General features: G+C 41.2%; 1 protein-coding gene across 7 annotated transcripts in view; it reads left to right on the forward strand.

Moving 5' to 3' along the window:
- The window catches only part of RABGAP1L (RAB GTPase activating protein 1 like), a 254,855-nt gene that overhangs the window by 186,955 nt on the left and 48,362 nt on the right, over window positions 1–19,538 (forward strand). For all 7 annotated transcript variants that reach the window (XM_055724788.1, XM_055724789.1, XM_055724784.1 and 4 more), the window contains one exon: window positions 5,028–5,156. In XM_055724788.1, coding sequence (XP_055580763.1) covers window positions 5,028–5,156 — 129 coding nt within the window. The remainder of the gene's footprint in view (window positions 1–5,027; window positions 5,157–19,538) is intronic.

The following is a 19,538-nucleotide window of genomic DNA, read 5'->3' on the forward strand; positions in this document are numbered from 1 at the left end:
TGTTTGAGGGCAGCACAGTGCAAAGTCGTACGACGTGCAGCATTGCAGTCTTGTTGCTCCCAGTGGAAGAGGAACTATCAAGTTATAAAAAAATAGCTTGAATACCTTGATTTCACATTGCATGTCTTAAAAAAAAAAAGTTAAAATTGCATCTGTGTGTGTTACAGATTAAATAGTATGTTCTGAAAAATTAGTGTGAGGACACTTGTAAATGGTTTGAATTTACCAGTAGTAAATTAAATAGTGGAGCAGAGTACAGCCAGATTCTTCTCAACCTTTAAATTGGTCTTGTTCCTGACACATGCACATTAAAGTGTAAAATAGGCAGTTTATGTTCACTGACATTCTATAGAAATTCTAAAGATCTATGTCAAAATCAGTAATTTTTATCTGTTTGTATGAAAGAGGAATCATTAAATTAAGGAAGTGTAGTGTGGTTGATCTGAAATTTCTTCTGCTGTATTAGTTCCCATGTGGGAATAGGAGTTTTAGTTATATAGTCAGTAATAAATGAGACAGCAGAATAATAGTTGAAGACAGAAATTAAATTAAAGAAAAAAGCTAAGGCTTCGTCCTTTATCTTAATCACATTTTCCTAAATATTTTGGGGAAAGTAGTAGTAACACTATTTACTTTAAAAAAAAAATAAATCAAAGTTAACATAATCTAAGTCTCTCAAATTTCATTCCTGTTTTTGAACATTTGTGGTTTTCTAGAACTTTACCTTTAGATTTGTAAGCTTTGCTAGTACTTGTAGGAAAGGGCTTTCCCTTAGTTTCAACTAATCCATATAAGATAATTTTATGAATATATTGAAATACATAAGCGATGTGGGAAGGACATTTGAGGGCATATTTAGTCAAGTGCTAAAAGGCAAGCTGAAACTTTTGGTTATAGTTCTCACTGAGTTTCCTCTTTTGCCCGGTTTTAAAAATATATTTTAACCAAAAAGATGACTATTTGGAGATTACATCTAGAATAATAAAAAAATGCCCTGAAGTCTCTGAGTGCACAAAAATCCAGTGCACCTGCCAGACTTTAATTATTGGTTCATTAAACTTACAGATGGTTTGGTGAAATAAGTTGTTGATGAGTTCCACAAGCTGAGTGACGTGAACCAACGCACTTACAAATCTCCGCCTGTCAGACAGCTGCCAAAAGGGTCCTGAGATATCTTTATGCATTATTGATTAAAAGCACAAAATGTCAGGAAATGTGAATCTTAGGATGCCAACATTGCTGTTTTTAAAATTTTTAAATTTAAATTAATTTGCAGAAAATATACAAAGTACATGACCCAGTTAATATTGCTCTCAAAATGTTACTTCAATTTCTTGTGATTTTAATAGTGAAACTGATTTTTTGATCAACAGGTTATTTTCATGATATTAAAATCCTCAGCAAAGTAGAAAGAGCTGAGCAATATAGGCTCTACCGCTGATGTTGCCAACTGTACAATGTGATGGTTTACAGTGTTTCATGACTATAATTCTAGTTCAGTAAACTCTGTCAGGAGTTCTTAGTTCCATGATTCGTCATTATTCTTATGGGAATTACGTTGACTAAGATTTTTCAGGACTGAGAACTCAAAATTCAATGAGAGTAATTTGTTGTGGGCTATTACAATATTATTATAACAGTGATTCAAAGAGAAACCTAGAAGAGTTAAATGTGACTTTAAATGTTTTATATTTAGTTGCTGTTTTTCTGATGTATTTGCCTCTGTCATTTTTTAGTATTTATTTTAAAACGAAGTGCTATGGGCATAAAGGGTAGAGGCATCTGCTTTTCTAAAGTCTGGCAGGGTAGTTTAATTGCTGATTATTGCCCTTTTTTGGGGTGTTTTCTCCTCTGATTTCTAAAAAAGAAAAATAATTCCAAACCTCTTGATGCATTATGTTGGTTTAAGAAAATTAAATTCAAAATTAAAATACAGGTGTTTAGTCAGGACCTCTAAGAAGACTACATGCTTCAAATTAGGATAGCTCAGCCTCTGACAAAATGATAAAACTTTGGCAAAAAGTGTGTTTGGTGTTTGTTTTGTGCTGGGAGCAACTGTCCAGAAGTCTTAATTGAAAACACCCTCCCACTCTGTTGGAAGCGTGTACCAGCTGCCTGCCGTGGAGACTGCCCGTCTTCCAGCATCGCAGGCACTGAGCACCTTCAGTGTGAAACCACCAGCTGCAGCAGAAGGGGCTCCCCGGGGTGGCCGGTGTCCCTGTGCACTGGGGTTGGAGCCGTGTCTGGGGCCAGATTTTGGAGGAGGGAGGGAGAGGCTGCCATAGTACTGGAAAGGGGCTGGAAATGTGGGAGGGCTCGTCTCCCAGGAAAACAAATTTGCAGGGTAATAGGGAAATGTAGTTGTATTGGGTAGTGATCACAGCTGTCACCATCACTGAGAGGGAAGGAGAGGAACTGCTTTCAGGTAAGCTGTTATCGTGTACTGCTCTTCGATCCGCATCACCCAGCTGAACTTTGCCCAGGCGCAGCTTTGGTTGCCAGCGCTGGTTTTGGCAGCGATGCTGCCTGCGTGACAGGCTGCTCCCACCGTGCTCTGCAACTTGCAGATAATCTTAAATATAGCCCCGTTGTGGATATGAAATGGTGATCTCGTCTCAAGTGTGACAGAAGCATATATAACCTCAGTAAAAACTTGTCCAAGAGAAATAACGATGCGAGGAGGAGGAAGCAGATGTGTTGGCCGTGGCTGCATTTGTGAGTGGGTCTGATTCATCAAATACCCAATGGCTCCAGCTTTCTGTCAACACTACCCTGGTCGTGTCTGATTGAGTCTCAGCCAACCAGTCCGTCTGCCAGATCTTTGTGGACAGAATCAGATGCAATAGGTTGTAAAGTTGAACATTTCTCATCAGCATCCTGAAGGCAGTTTTTCTTGTGCCCCTGCAGTGGTGACCCAGCAGCTTCCTTGGCTGTGAATGAAGGGAGGGTCAAATAGACCTTAGGAGAACTCAGGATTTTGCTGATAGAAAGTTGTCTGCCTTAAAAATGCTGCAGTCCTGTGGAAACAGATATGCTGAAGCTACTTGAGTTGTACTTGGAGTTTTCTCAGGCTTTTCATTCGGTTAACGTAGCAAAAACTACTACAACAGTGCCCATTGGGGTACACAGTATAATAATCTCCAGAAATACACCGGTTGATGGGTAAACATGGGGACATCACAGGTGGCATTGCTATGCCTGTTCCCCAAGTGAAAAATTGGACACGATGATGGTGATGATCAGTGTTGGAGGGGCACTCCCCTGATGTCAGGTCACGCTCTCCACTATCAGAGAGGCTGTATAATCATCAAGACACCCCCTTAACTTCTGTTGCCGTTCCAAGCTTGGTACATAATTTTAAATCCCTTCCAAAGCCCTTCTTCCTTCCCCCCACCAAATAAAGTTGGGATAAATCGCTGGGTTTGATAGAACCTCTGGGTAGGGTGCTGTAGCATTTTCAGCAGAAATGTGGAATATGGCAAACTAGGTTTGCATTATTAGGTATTGTGGTTACATGTCTGCAGCACCATGCTGAAGTTCAGTTTGCTTTGGGAAACAATACATTTGTACTTTTAAGAAGGGTTTTTACATAGTAGATGTAATTATTTTCACGTAAATGAACTAGAGATGCTACTTTGTAGGGTGTGTAGGGAGGATTTGTAAGTAAAAGTAAAATTTTCTCTGCATTGTAGTGATAATTATTTTTATTTTATTATTTTATTCATTTAAAACCAATTTAACACCCAAGAGAAATAATAGTATCATCGAGCCTTACGTCTGGCATGTCAAAGGCGACATGGTTTCTCCCCATTCTCCCTGCATAGAGCTAAATCTCTTGTGTTTGGCTAAGGTGTGTTTTCTGGAAAGTCTGAAATTAGAGACAGCGAGGGATTTTGAGTGGATAACGACATAGTTAAGAATCAAACTTGGAAATGATGTGTATGTAATACACCTACTGCATAGAACAAGGTGAAAAAGGATGTTACTCATGAGGAAGCGGGGGATGCACACATGAAAATGTTGGCGGTGGTACGTGAGCAATTCATTCAGCAATTAACCTTAACAAAAGGTACCGGTGCTGCTCCTGAGGTATTTGCAGTCATACTGGGATACACAGCACTGGTCTCCGTTATACTAGTCTGTACATTAACACGTTTTTGTTAACTCTTTCTAGGGTAAATATCTTGACATTCACATTTTTGAGATGATGTCCTACATGTCTTGTCTGGCCTTTCAGCTTCTGTGAACATTTTACAGGAGCTATCCCAAGGCTTGGTATTTCCTATCTGCTACATCTGTTGGTGTAGCTCTTAGTAAATCCAAAGATGAATGCATTTGTCCCTGTGAATCATATTGCTCCGTCAGTAGCAGAACTGGATTAATGTTGAATGTTTAATGTTTTCTGACCTGTTAGGCTTGGTACCACACTGAGAGGTACAGTATTATGAGAGATGTAGAAATAAGCTTGTAAAACATTTTCTAGCACAGTGTTCTTTGAGAAATTGTGTCACAGACTTCTGCACATTGACTCGCTGATGCCTCTTATGAGTCATATGCATTCCTGCTTCTGCTGTTCATGTCTGCAACCATATATATCTATATATACGTTGGGTTTTTAGGGCAGCATTATGAGAATCAGCAATGGTCTAATGCACAAGCTCTCTAGAAAATACTATACATTCTCCTAGGTTTCTTTTCTTTCCTTGGGTTCTGTTTTTCTCCACACTAAGTGACATCTTGACAGGCTGAGCCAGAATCCCTTTCTTACCCTCCAGGTATAGAAGGATAAAATGCATTAATGTGTTACAGTCCTCTGATTGTGCTGCTCTGCCTGGCATTCCTTGGATATGCTTTAGCCTCTGGTTTGTTTGATGAGGTTGGGGTTAGAGAGCTGAATTCAAGGAGGGTGTTTTTTAGCTAATGTGAATGTTGGTGGTTTGGAATACATTCAGTAAGTGACAAACCCAGGAAATGAGCATGACTGCGTGTTCTCAGTGTTTACTTTAGTTCCCTTTGTTTAATTGCAGACCTCAAAAGAGGACCTTCTGCAAGCAGATTTTGAAGGAGCTTTAAAATTCTTCAGGGTTCAGTTGCCCAAGAGGTACAGAGCTGAAGAGAACGCCAGAAGACTGATGGAACAAGCTTGCAACATTAAGGTAAGGATGCTCTTCTTTTCTTCTCATTCACCCAAGGTTTTTACAGGGAAAGTAAGGTGTGACATTAAGAATGGCAGTAGCATGTGGAAAGTGAAGCAATGAAATTGTTATTTTATTACTTGTTATATGTTTGTGTAATTTATACATGCACACCTATTGTTATTTAAAGAAAGCTCTGAGGTTTTCCCTCTGCTTCGGTTCAAGTTAATAATTCAAATAGAAAACCAATGCAGTATCAAACAAACTGAATTATCAGAACTCAGTAATTCATTAATTGATTTATAAACAGTGTTTACACTAACCCCGTTAATCAAATGTATGATAATCGTGCAACCAAAGGTCAGATATTATTTGTTTAGCTCAGAAGCTATTTATTTGCTGAGTGCTGCTGTATAATACACTTGTATTGGAGTAGAAACTTAGTTTTGTTTGTATATCAAGCATACCAAGGCAGAATATCTTTTATTTTCTACCCTATCCAAGACCATTCTGTGAAAAGGTAGGCTGCTTTGAACATTTGGACCACAAGTACTGGGCTTTTAATGAATGACGGCAAATTAGCAGAGCCTCGCTGTAAGCTTTTGAGGATGGAAATCTTCCATTTAAAATGGCTGCAGAGGTTCACAGAGGTGACATTTGAAAAGTCTGCTACTTCTTCTGGGATTTTTTTGTTGGAATATGTATAGCTGTGGGTGGGCTTAATACTTGATCTTGAAAAAAAGTTCTTTTGTTATTTCTTGGAGTGTGAGCACTGATGGGAAATGCACATTTAGTGTGGCCCAAGAACGGACTGAGTATGTTCCATCAGAAAGAATGTTCCTCTAACACCCAGCCTTTATCGCTCTCACTCATTTCCTTTTTTGCTGCTTAATTTCATAGATTATTAAGCAGGGCCGTTTTCCGTACTTGTTAGAATACTGATCTTGTGAAACAGTGGGGCTTGCCATACTAATGTTTATTTCAGCCAGAAAAAAGATCTGTGCAAAGGTTTTATTAAAATTGGACTTGGATTTCAACTCTGCTGCTGAAAGAGAGTATTTGAGAGTGAAAGACTACAGTTCACTGTTTAGTATTTAGTCCTTTGCTCAGTTCTTGAAAATGAGTAATTTAAGGACTTAGCAAGTACAGGAAAACTATCTATATGTTGTTTACTTAGTCTGTGCATTTTTCTGATGGGCATTTATAATAGAAGTCCTCATGGTTCTTTATGGAAGAGATATTTATCAATTTTCTTGGGCATGCCTTTCTTATTTTCTTGTGCAATATATTGTGTGCCACGTGATGTTATTTTTCATTATTTTTTTCTATTTGTATGGGGTACATACGTATACAATGTGTTTTGTTGGGAAAGTATTTTGAAATGCATTTGAGGCAGATGTTCAGTGCCTAGTGCTTCATGTGGGTTCAGCATGTGGGGCCTTTTAGAAGCAGGGAATAAATTCTGAACTGTTCATCAATGTGAACAGGGAAACAGCTGAAGGATCTGACAGTGAATCTATTGCACACGCAGGATTTTGCACATTCTGGATTCTGTTGTATAAGAGAAAAGCACATATGAGTACAGCAGATGCAGAGTCAAGGCGCTCTCCTGAGTGTTGCAGAAGTACACAAGGACTAGTAGGAATTACTGGAATGGAGGGAGACTTTAGCATCAAGACCTGGGGTTAGCAGGGATAGGAAAAAGTAGAAGATTCAAGATACTTTCTGATGTGTTAGTAACTCAGCCCTTGTAAGGAGTATAGTTGGGTTCTGCTAATTCACTGGGAATGCAACTCATTCCTCATTCAGGTGGGAGTCACAGGAGGGGGTCTAACCTGTGTCCCGAGCAGTATTTTGATAGTTAAGCTAGGAACAACTAAGCTCTTGGAGAGGAGCATTCTGAAACTCAGACCCTTTTAGTTAAGGTTGTTGTCAGGATTAATGGCGTAGTCAGAAAAGTTAATCTAAATCGGAAAGACTCTGAACATAGGTGATGCGTTTAAAACAGTGAAAATGTGAAAGACTTCAGGAACTTAATGTGAGGAAGCTCAGTGCAAGACCTTATTGGAGGGGGGGGGTGATATTTACTTTAAATTAATCTGTTTTCACTCATTTGCACTCCTTCTGTCATAGATGCCACTCATACTGATAGCCACATGCTCACCAACACGAAGGCATCTGTGCAGGATCACCTGCGTGGGATGAGTGATGGTGGCTATAAAGTCCCCTCACTGTGTCTCTTGGGCTCTTCTTAGTTGATGGCAGTAAACTGGCTTTTAGACAGATTTTCGGTATTCTTTAGGAGTCAAACAGTTCTCGTGGTGTGCTCTTTTCCCTCAGAAGCTTGCTGGCTTCAGCCCATCATTGCTGTCCTTGGACTCCATTGCCTCAGGGCGGGTGGGTTTGTGGTGTCCAGCCTGCTTTTCTGTGGGCAGAGGTGACATGGTGTGGCTTTGCTGCGGGTTTCCGACTGGCTGGTCATCTCTAGTTCAGCCTCACTAGAGCGCTGGCCTTCTGATCTAGATGTAGCAAGAAGTTTCTCATCGTTGGCTAGTTTGATTGCTGGTACTTGTGTCCTTGCTTGTCAATACATACCATTCCTGGAACGCGTTCTCTGCATTGTTTTTTCTTGCACTTTTGCATGCAGACACTTCCATTTGTACTTCTTTTAGTATCTTAGCATTTGTGTTACGCATCCCCACTGAGTGATTACGCAATGCCTTGACTTTGTTAACTCGATGTCCTGCGTTGATTTAGGACACACAAGGATTGAACTGACTTCACATTCACAGTGTTTATTTATTTGGATCAACTTTTCACACTTTTGCCATTTAGAATGTCCTTAGAGAGCCAAATCTGAATCACAGGAATGTAACCTCTGACTGGAGATGGCACATTAAATATTTGCTAGGCAGAAGAGAAAATCACCTCATAAGGAAGAAGGTGATCAGGAGTCATCAATATGGCTTTAGGAAGGATAATCATGCTTACCAACCTATTAGCCTTCTATGATGAGATGATTATCTTGGTGGATGAGACGAGAGCTGAGAATGTTATTTATCTCAAGTATAGCAAGTATAGGCACTGTCTGCCGCATCGTTATAGACAAACTAATGAATATGGACTAGATAAGTGGATGTTGAGGTAGATTTAAACGTGGTTGAATCACTTGGTTCAGATGGTTGTGATCAGCAGGATGTCAGGCTGGTGGCCAGTGCTGCTTGGCCTCTTCGTTAATGACCTGAAGGACAGAGCGGAGAGCACCCTCAGCAGGTCTGCGGGGGGGACAGGGCTGGGAGGAGCGGCCGATGGACTGACAGGTCTCCAGAGGGACCTTGACAGGCTGGAGAAACGGGCTGGCAGGAATCTCATGAAGTTCAGCAAAGGGCAGTGCGAGGCCCTGTGCCTGGTATGAGCAGCCACATACACCAGTGCCTACGGGGGGGCAGCTGGCTGGAAAGCAGCTTGGCAGAAAGGACCTGGGGGTCCTGCTGGACACCAGGTTGAATGTCAGCCAGCAGTGTACCCTTGCTGCAAAGAAGGCAAGTGGTGTCCTGTGTTGGGAGGAGTGTTGCCGGCAGGTCAGTGAGGTGGTCCTTCTCACTCTGCGCTGGTGAGGTACATCTGGAGTGCTGTGTCCAGGCCTGGTCTGCCCAGGGCAGCACGTAGCTACAGTGGTGAGGGTCTGGTGAAGGGCCTTGAAGAAGATTATCAAGGGACTGGAGCATCTCTGCCGTGAGGAAGGGCTGGGAGGGAAGGCTGTTCAGCCTGGAGCGGAGCAGGCTCTGGTGGGGGATCTTACCCCTGGTGTAGAAATACCTGGTGGGAGGAACTATAGTATAGAGCGCCAGGCTTTTCTGAGTGATGTCCAGTGAACAGACGAGAGGCAGTGGACATAAAATGAAATAAAATAATTTCTTTAAAAGCTCTTTATTTATTTATTAACTTCAGGGGTGATCAGACACAAGAACATGTCACCCAGGGAGGTCATGGAGTCTCCATCTGCGGAGATACTTAAAATGCAACTGGTCCTGAGCAGCCTGTTGTAGGGAACCCTGCTTCCTAAAGGGGTGGTTTAGGCAAGATGTTCTCCACAAGTCACTTCCAACCTCAACTGTTCTGATTTTGTTTCTGATTCTGCAATTAGGTATTATAATCATGGTATTTATTTACAAACAGGAGCTAATAATTGCAGGAGTTGACATGCTCAAATAGGAAATTATGGTTTTGATAATTATGACAAGAAGAGGTTCTGGGGAATGCAGAGGTTATACAAAGAATAATTGTCTGTTTTGTTGAATGCAGCAAAACTTGTTGTGTTAAAAAATATCCAAACAAGACCCTTAAATGTGATTATTTTTTTCTGCTGTATGGATGAGGCACTGTGTGTCTTTCAACTGTTTCTCACTTCTGTATCAGTATTTGTAAACTAAACACCAGATGTTTTTAGAGTAAGTATCACACAGTAAGTGTATTTTCTTTAGGTTTCTAAGCTAATTACTCAGGCATAAAAACATGAAAATAGAATCATGGTGTGGCCAGGTTTCATGTTCTGGCTATATCTTTTCCAGTGTTTCTTTTTATTTTGTTCCCATACTACTGCAAAACAAAACACTAGTTTAACATGTAATAAAAATCCATTTGTCCTTGCTTCCTTTTTTTTTTCTCTTGAGCTCTAGTTGACGTTATTCTAGAAAAGGCAAATGAAAAAATACTTGGTGGTTTTTCTTCTTTATTTCACAACTTCTAAGTTTGACTCATCAGTTCAGGACCTAACCCTTGGATTTTGAAGCTGCTGCTTTGGAATTAGTTTTATCATCCTGATTTTGAAACAAAAAGAATTAGCATCAATCTTTCCCTCAAGAACAGCTCTGCAAATACAAAGAAAAAAGCTCCTGTTAATTGATAATTGTATATAAAATGTGGTAGAGAATGTCTCTTTCAATTAGGTGTTATCCATGGTGATTACTCACCAGGTCTGAATTCCAGTCATCTACCGGTAAGGAAATCACTGTGAACAAAGTCAGTGGAATCGGCAATAATAGTAGTATTTTCCAGCAGGTGATTGTTGGGTAGTATTCCGTGGTTTAGGAATGTTTGGAACTAATTCATACTGTGTAACAACATGTCCCAAGAAACTTCCCTTTGGTTTTGTCATATGCATGTTACGTGCATTTATGCAAAGCTGGGGTCCCGTTAATACTGGGCTGAAGGATTACAGCAAACATTTGCAGAGTAGAATATACATCCAGGTGGAAGAGACTGATTCTATGAAGGTATTTTCTGAGGCTCTTAGGGCAGATAGAGCCCAATATTGCACATGTTTCCCAGCTCCCAGACAGCCAAACAGAGGAGAAAGACAAATTCTCTGAGTAGGGTGTCAGATGCTAATTAATTACATAAATGAAATGTAATAAAATACTAAGTTTTAGAGTTAATGAATGGGGGATTCTCCTCCTTTGTTTGCTGTTAGTTTTCTAGTCTATGATGACCATACCTTTCATTTTGCCAAGGCCTTCACAAAGGGAGGGTCATGTTCCTCCTAGAGCATCCAGTGACAATTACAGCTGTAAAAATGGGTTTGGGGATGATAAGTTTCTGCCTGACCAGAGCAGACTGTGTATTGTGTCTCTAGAGTAAGGAATTACCCTAATTTCCTACTTCATGGAATGATTACCAATGCTTTTTGTACTCATGCTTTTTTTTTTTTTTTTTTTTGGGGGGGGGGGGGGGGGGGGACACGGGGAGGCGCTTTTCTTCCTCCTAATTTTTTTTGCTTTACAAGAGATTTCATAGTCTTTCCTATGTCTCTTGAAGCCCTGTTTGATAAACAACCAAATGAATGAAGAGCCTATTCTAGATTAATGAGAGCTAAGCTTAATGATGCTGTTTCATTAGAACAACTAGCACGTTCTGCAGACTCACTAAATCTGCCTCAGTTGCCTTTTGCATCCCGTAATGCAATTTCTCTCGTTAGAAATCTGTGTGTGTCCAAAAGGAATTGCAGTGTCCTTTGATTTTAGCATAGGAAGCCTATCATACCTCTGTTCTTGCACCTAACTTCAGTCAATTGAGTTGTAGAATGGGAGAAAGCAAGTCTCATTGGGAGATTTTCTCCATCCGAAAATTTCCTGGATTGACGTTTTTCAAGTGAATTCAGGGAGCTGTGCCCATTTCTCCATGACTGTCCTGTGATATTTGGAAACAGAGCAGAGCCAACATTCAAAATGCATTACATTGCAGATCTGGAAATGCCATGAAGTTGGGTGTAGCAGACAGGTAGGTGGAGAGATCCTGGGAGGTTAACTGGGAGCCCAGTGAAGGGGGGAGGAACATGTGGGATGGGCTATACAGGAACTGAGCAAAGGAACCTGCAGGGAAGATTTTTCTGTTTATGGAGCAGTATCTGTAATGAGACTTTCTTTTATGTGGCTCAGGGATTCCAGTGACTCCTTGTCTCATCTTTCATCATCATCAGTGGCAGGAAAGACGTGGTATATTGAAGTTCTTCTAAGAGAAGCTTCTTCCTAACCACGTCAATCTCTACGCTCTTTGGAGGAATTACGGCTCCCCGGCAGTGTCACAGGGTTGCTGCTCTCAGTACCTTAGGTGGGAAGAGCAAATGGCCTTGAGAAAAAAATGTGCCTTTTTCAATGCAAAACAAACACACGCATTTTTGTCACCTCTCACTGTACTGACAAGGTGACTGATCCCACCTGGGTGCACCCACAGGGCTGGCTTGCCAGGAGCCTTGTACGGCTCATGGAGAATAGCTCTGCTAGAGGAGTCAGAAAGAAAAGGCTCAGGTAGCAGGAGGCGTGCTAAGCTTTTCCTCGTTTCAGAGTTGTCCTTTGTGCAGTTTTAAAACAGATTTACTTTCATAATGTTGCTATTTAAATGTTTTGAATTCAAACCGGTGTTTTGAAGCTCGCAACTTACTGATGGGGATGAATTACTTTATTCACACCTCTGGCACTGTTTTACCTGAAAGTAATTTTTTGCAGGCATGGTTTAACAGAGGATTATATATTGATTTATGTGAGTTCCAATGGAAAGGAGTAAAATAGCTGACTTGCTCTCTGTCTTCTCTCTAGTGCATTTTCTCGCTTTGTGTTTATATGTGTATACGTGTATTTATCTAGATACTTGGGGTTTTTTTGCGATTGTGAGAGGTGGTAAGGCAACCCAAATGCAAGAGAAAAGCAAAGGAGATAACTGCAGAAACGCCCTGAAACTGCACAAGCCTTGAATATTCGTTTGCTTCTACCAGTGATGTATCTAATTAATCTTCCAATATAAAGGACAGGAAAAAAATTGCTCGTTTATCAACTTCTCAAGAAAAGGCCAAACTGAATTAAAAATTGTGTTTAGATCTATAGAAAACCCTGCCATGCCTGTGTGTGATTTCTTATTAAAAGCCAATGATCAATTCCACTTATTATGTCTGCCCTGTTATCGCCAAAGTGCAGGATCCAATTGTCCTTGTGAGGAGGGTCATGGTTTTTAATGCCTATTCTGTTTTCGGCTTCAGCTTCCTTCTTTCTGCTTGCCTTTGTGTTACAACGAAGCGCAATGAACTGGCACCTGACAATCAGATGAAAGTGCCTACAGTGGAATTGGATGTTAAATATTATTGTAATCTTGGTAGTAAGTGTCAACAACTCATAACGTGTAATGCATTTTTAAAAAGTGTCAGTTCTGGAATACTTATTTATTTGAACTTTTTTGCATATCTAGCTTTCTGGTGTGCAGACATATTGCCTAGTAGTGAGGTTATATTTTCATGGGGTTTAAGCATTAGGAAAACCATTCAATTTTTACTAAGTGGGTTTTTTTTTTTGTTTGGTTTGGTTTTTTGGGGGGTGGGTATTTGTTGTATTTTTCATTTCAACAATTGTATTTGTTGTTTTTTTCATTTGGTTTGGCATTTTAAATGACATCAGGTATATTGTTATCAACAGAGAAGGAATGGGATTTTTTTAGTAGTAGTTAAATGTAATCACATTTTAGCCATCTAAAGTAGCTTTGCAGCAACCTGAGTGAGTACAAATATTTTAGTGTCCTTGCAGTAGTCATTTGTTGGCATGTGTACTTGTGCTTCCATGAGTAATGGCATCAACAAGAAGCGCTGAAGGTAAGGATCTTCAAAGAACTGTAAAAGTTGGAGGTAGAAAAGTGGATAGGAATATCCATCGTCTGTATCCCCAGCAATTGTATCACAGCGCTTATCATGAAGAGATCTGCCCACAGTATTCACTGTTTAATTCGGTAAGGTGAGGGGGACGTCTGAAACCCGTTCCACGGTCCAGCAGGCCACCTACATTTGTTTTGTTTACCTTGGTGCCGTCAGGAGCCATGGCTTTCCAGGCTGACAGATCTTTTTCCATACAGAACGGAAGAAGGAAGGCATAGTCGGAAGGTCTTTTGGCTTAAGCTTCTTGTGTCTGGCTCCTTCCTCCTGGATGAATAACAGCTCCTTTCCATCCTTGATTCTGAAAATAGTACAGAGAGCAATAGGTGAAGGTAGCAGGCAGTTGCACTGTTTAACAGTTCTGTCTTCTGCCATCTTTGACACAGTTTGTCTAAAATAACTCAGCTCTATGAGTAAGAGGAAGTGAAAATTTTTCCCAGGCTGAACTGGCTGCATTCGAATCCCAGATGCAGGTTGGCTGGAGGATTGACTGACTTCCTAGAAGGTGACATGATAAAATGTTCCACAGAAAGTTTCATGCGTCCAGTGGTCCTTATGTCAAGTGGTAGCAGAGTGTCTAGTTACTACTGTCACGTAGTAGTCATCTTAATTGTTCTTTAGAAGAGAAAGTCTAAACTCTCGCTTCCTTTGAATGAAACAAACCCAGGAACTTGTACTTGATTCTTCTGAGGGATGTCTTGAGTTTGAAAATGGAGAAGGACTGTGACAGTGGTGCCTGGCAGGTTTGCAGTGCCTTGTGTTCTCACAGTAAGATGATTTCCTTTTTGAAGGCACTTCTGTGATGCAAAAGAGACCGTAGAGGCTGAATAAACGTATCCCAGGATCAGCACTTATGTCCATAATTAAATGGAACAAACCTACCGGCTTTCGGATTTTGTGGAGAAAGACGCATAGGTAGAAGTATTGATGCAGAAATGGCTGGTAATGAGCTCTGTGCCCCATATTTATGTTGGCCAAGACGTGTTCCTTGGTATCATCTTCAGCATCAACAAAACCATTGAGGCTTAACATGGAGAAATCTCCCTGAGGGAGAAAAGTCACCCGCGCTTCTCTTAAACCTCTTTCAAGCAGTCGGATCTGAGGGAACAGGTAGCATCTCAGCACTAAGTAGCATGGTGGCAATTCAGAGGAAATCTATTTCTTCCCATACAAAAGACCCTGTGGCACAGAAGCTGTGACCCTTGCTAGCCTGAGTCTTTGTGTTGTCCGTGACCAGTCCTTTTTTAAACTGCAGGACCCTGAAGAATATTATGTCTTTAATTTTTTTAGAGCTCACTTCCGGTGGCCACAGAAACTCTATTCTCCCCTCTGACCAGTGGAGGAAGAAGCTCTGTTATCTACCAGGAATTCAGTGCACACAAGGAGAATTATCTTTTATTTCTAAGCCTAGAAATCTTAGAATACATGCATGTGGAAGAAATGGCATTTGGACAAAATTTTTCAAGCTGCCTTGTGTCATACTTGATCAGCCTTTCTGATACGTGCCTGTCTCAGAAATGCTGTGGTTATTTTATTTCTGCAGATGTTACAGAATTTAAAACAAGTTATTGGAAACAAGTCATGACTATGTTACAGAAAGCTTAGGTAAGCTGGAGCCAATGGTTATTGCATGCGGTGGCTTGGGGAAAAAAACCCAGTGATTCATTCTCAGTGTAGTGCAGAAAACAGTTGGGACCGGACATTTGTTTAATTTCATTTGTTTTTTGACAGATTAAATGAAGTGACAAATTCTGAAGCACCATGCTATACTGAGACCTAAAGCTAAACTTTTAAAAATAACTGGGGGGGGGGGGGGGGGGGGGGGGGGAGGGGGGGAAGGCAAAGACTAACAATAACAATGTTCTCTTTTTTTTTTTTTCTCTCTTTTTCTTGCAGAGCTTTTGCAAATAAACAAAGACACTGGGGGCAGTGTGTTTACATATTTTTGCTGGTGTTTGATTTCTCAAGCACCTGCAGCTGAATTTCTCCACTTTGAAAATTAGTGAACAAACAAAACTAAGGATAGAAAGATGGCCATACGCGTTTTATAAATGCAGAGCTCTGCAGTGACAGTAGCTTTAGAACTCAAGTCCCTGTTAATAACTTTCCATTGCAAACTCAAGGCAATATTTTTGCCATTGTTGACACTGTTCAAAGTTAAATTCAGTGAATGGTTACTTGGCTGTTACTTAAGCAATATGTAGCTACTGGAGTAGTTTAGTTAGGTGCTTCATAAGGGCAGTATTCACATTTTTAGGATCTCCTTGTTGTTTTGCTTCAGGATTCTCTGTTTCCCTGCAGAATTGCTTTTATTTTTACCATATTATAGCCTTGTTTCTCTTGTGGAGGTAAATAGTATAGTAAATGTAGGATTAAATTGTTTATGTTGTTTAATTCATTTGTGTTTGGACATAAATAAGTTACATCAGGCTGGTAAATGGAGGTGAAGAGCTGTATGTCAGAGACTTTGGAGAATCCAGCTAAAGTGCTATGTAGAAACGTCCTGGTATATTTATCTCCATTTGTAAAAGTGCTTAGTTTTATTTAAGAATGGCAATGTGCCGGTTTACTCGTTCACAGATTTTAAAGTAGTGTTGTGGTGTTTGGCTGTATCATGTTGCTTAAGTCTGAAATAATTTGTGTGTAAGTGATTATTTTCATGTAGTGCTGTGAACTGCCTGGGCAAAGTGGTGTCAACCCATTGCCATGTCAGCCAGCTCTCTGCAGAAATTCATTGCTGTTACACTCGTCGTTTCAGAAGCGCACCCGCCACCCTACAGGTGTACTGATGAGGTGTGGAAGCCATGGGGGGGATGACAGCTTCCTTCTCTTTGCTCTCACTCCCCTATGTTCCTTATCTCTGCAACAAAAATTGAAAGCATAGGCAAATGTTAAAAAGTAGTATTGTAGGTCTGTTCGTTGGGAAGCCTTGACCATGTATCTCATTTCCCTGTTCAATTGTTCAAACAGCAGATGAAGATCAAGCCCTTGTTACGTTATTGTATCTCTTTATTTTTCTTTCAACTTCCTTTGCTTAATTAATGCAATTTCCTTGACAATAATTCTTAACCAAAATTTGATCCTTGAGTCAGTCAAAAGCCATGAAAAAAAAATCTCATTGCTGAGTAATTAATCAGCATCATAAATAATATCTTAAATCTGGAAGTATAAGGCATGAATTCAGTGTGTATGCATGGCTCGGGCCCAAAGACAGCGTGTCAGGTTGAGTCACCCAGTTACTGTGACAACAAAGCTGCAAAATCTTCAGCTTCAGCATCCTCCAGCCCAGCTGTGCCTGCACGTTGCACCAGCCTGCAGGGGGTCTGCATCGCTCCTCTCCCAAGAAATACAGGTGTACTTTCACCAACATAAATCTGCTGGGGGTGGTGTAGCTTGGAGAGGCTCAGAGGTTAAGGCCTTGACCTCTGGGAAAAAAAAAAAATAAACTATAGCTGAAGTTCTTAGCAGAGTCAAGTGATTGTCTGAACAGCTCTTTTTTAATCTCAGAAATCCTTTTGTTAACCCATAGCTTAGAGCACGAGATCAATGACCTTATCGTACATCCTCACAAGGAACCATTTCATGGCAGTCTGAGTAAGCCACCTGGGATGCTCCATCTTTACACGGTAGGGAATATTGATTATATTTCAGCTAGTCAAGAGCAGTGGAAGAAATCAGGAACAGATCAGGGCTTTGATTCCTCACTGCCTATCGAGAATGCTTTGTTCTGCTTGCTCGCACGCTTCCACTCTCGCGACGGTAGCCTGTTGCAAGATGCTCTATTCAATAACACCTTCATCCCCTGATAAACTATTTTTTCCACTTTGGGCTCTTTTCTTTTCCCACCGGCAATGACACACAAAAACATATTGTCAGGCTGTTAGTTTTGGTGACTTTGCAATCTACCTGACCTGTCAGAAACAAAAAAAAAAGATTTTCATCACCTTGTCACCACTGCATTACTTTCAAGTTTTAAATAGGCCTGAAAATAGTAAGTGCGATTTCTTTCTTCAGGAGGTAGAAATGAAACAGGGGCTCTGTGCTGAAAGGAGCTGCCATTTGGTGTCTGCAGAATACAGATCCCAGCTCACAGTTTTCTTCATTACAGGAGCTCATCCAGACCCTAACATTCACATCAGCCTGTATAGACACAAATCCCAGTGGCTTTTAGGAGCAACAGGATGCTTAGAGGCAAATTCAGCCCTCGGGTTTCTTCGAATGCAAAGTGAAATTTAGGTTTTGGTTTTAATGAACTTTGTCCAAGAGTGCTTAACCCATTTGTCCTTTTCTGCGCCCCATGTGAAGCAGTGTGTACCTTTCAGAGGAGGAAGGACATGGTACAGAAGCAACATCTTGCTTGGGATGGTTTGTTTTTCCAAGCAGAATGTTTTGATGAGAGGGTTCTTGCAAAGGCAGTGACTCTAGCCCAGGGGAAATGGATTTTACATGTTTTTCAGCTCTGCCCCAAGATGCACCAGAGCCGTCTCCTCCAGCCGATGTGACAAACCCCAGCACTTCAGGGCTTGACAAAGACACACCTGGGCCAGGGCCAGGGCTGTGAAGGGGAAGGAGGCACTGCCTGGACCTGGACTTGATAACCCTTGAAAACCTCCTCTTCTTGCTCTCCAGCAGCAGAGGACCTCCTAGCCTGAAGCAAAAGGGTTCCTCACAGGCACAGCACTAATTGCGGAGGTGAATTAGGAGGACGGGTGGTTGCGGCCCATGCCAGAGTCCATCTCGCATCCTGCTGGCTCCCATCCATCTCTATCCATTAAGCAGCTTCTCCTCCAGAAGCAGGCTGAGGCTGGAGCAAGCAGGGAATGAGCAGCACATCCATAGATCCAGGGCTGGGCCGAGAGCTCACACGGGGGCTTGTTGGGAACCCTGGCTCCCCTGGGAACAGCAAAGAGTACCTCTTTCTTTTCCTTCCACCTTCGTTGTAACATCCACACGGTGTTGGTAACAATGTCTTGTAGAAGGCCTTGGCAGAAGCAGTGTGTGCAGGCGACGTGTTCATACAAGGGAACTATTTACCTATGTACCTTGTGGCTTTTCAACCTTTGATCCATCATACAGGAATATTATACAAGATTATATACCGTCACGGGGATTTGGGGGCAGGGGGAGAGGTGGAAAAAACTGAGGAATGGTTTTGAATCCCTGGTGTAAGGGATTTTGCAGGTCCTTACTCATTGATGAGGGCACGTGGAGAATGATCACCTGTCCGAATGTTGCATGGGTCTGGGTTTCATATTTGTTTCCTTTTTGTTGCTTTTATGATACAAAGTGAATTAGAAAGGATTAGGAAGAGGTTAAAGATCTCTGTGCTCTGGGAGGTTTCTCAGAAAGATCAGTAACGACGGCTCTTAAGTTTTTAATGTGCCTTACACTACACTAATGGACCTAAACCAACATTTCTTTTTGAAGGCAAATTTGTTGACATCAGAAGAGGAGACCTGGCTGCTACAGGAGCATAAGGAACATATAGTAGACTGTAATTTAGGAAGGTATTGAGCTTTTATTTTTGTGACCTTGTCCAAATAGGAAGCAATTACAATATAATTTGATTCTGGACGTCTGGAAACCATGACAGTTGACAGAGAGTGACATTTTAAGAGAAATAAGCATGTATTTTAGTACATCTCTTTCAGACTCCTAAGCATTGCTGATGCTATTTGTTCTTCCTGCTTCACTTTTTCCACTCTTAATGATTCGAATGCAAGATTCAGGCTTGTCTGCACCTTCACTTATTAAATCTCTTCTCCCTGGTAGTTTCCAGTACTTACTGTTTTCCCTGGCTCTGCTTCACTGCTCGGTTTGTGTCACAGCTGAGGTACCAGGGCAAGGGAGCCTGCTGCCTGTTGGTGTTACACCGAGCCTTTAGCCCGGTAGATACTAGTGAGCCAGCTTCAACAGGCGCTGCACACAGATACTAGTCCTGCGAGCAATGCCGTTTCCACATAAAACGGGGCTCAGCACTTGAAAACGTGCAGCATTGGGTAATAGTTAACCATCTAAATCAAATCCTGTGTGCTGGAGAGTGATGTAAGCTAGTTGCTGTATGCCTGGTAACCAGTATATTTGATTTAATATAGTAGTATTTTTTTAATCTCCTTGGGGAGATTAAATCCTGGGGTCCACACCTGCAAGGACTCATTTAGGAAAGTGGAGAATACAATTCCTTTTGAGTTTTGATACCATCTTTGGTTCTT

The sequence above is a fragment of the Falco cherrug genome, chromosome 12 (assembly GCF_023634085.1).
Source record: "Falco cherrug isolate bFalChe1 chromosome 12, bFalChe1.pri, whole genome shotgun sequence".
Lineage (NCBI taxonomy): Eukaryota > Metazoa > Chordata > Aves > Falconiformes > Falconidae > Falco > Falco cherrug.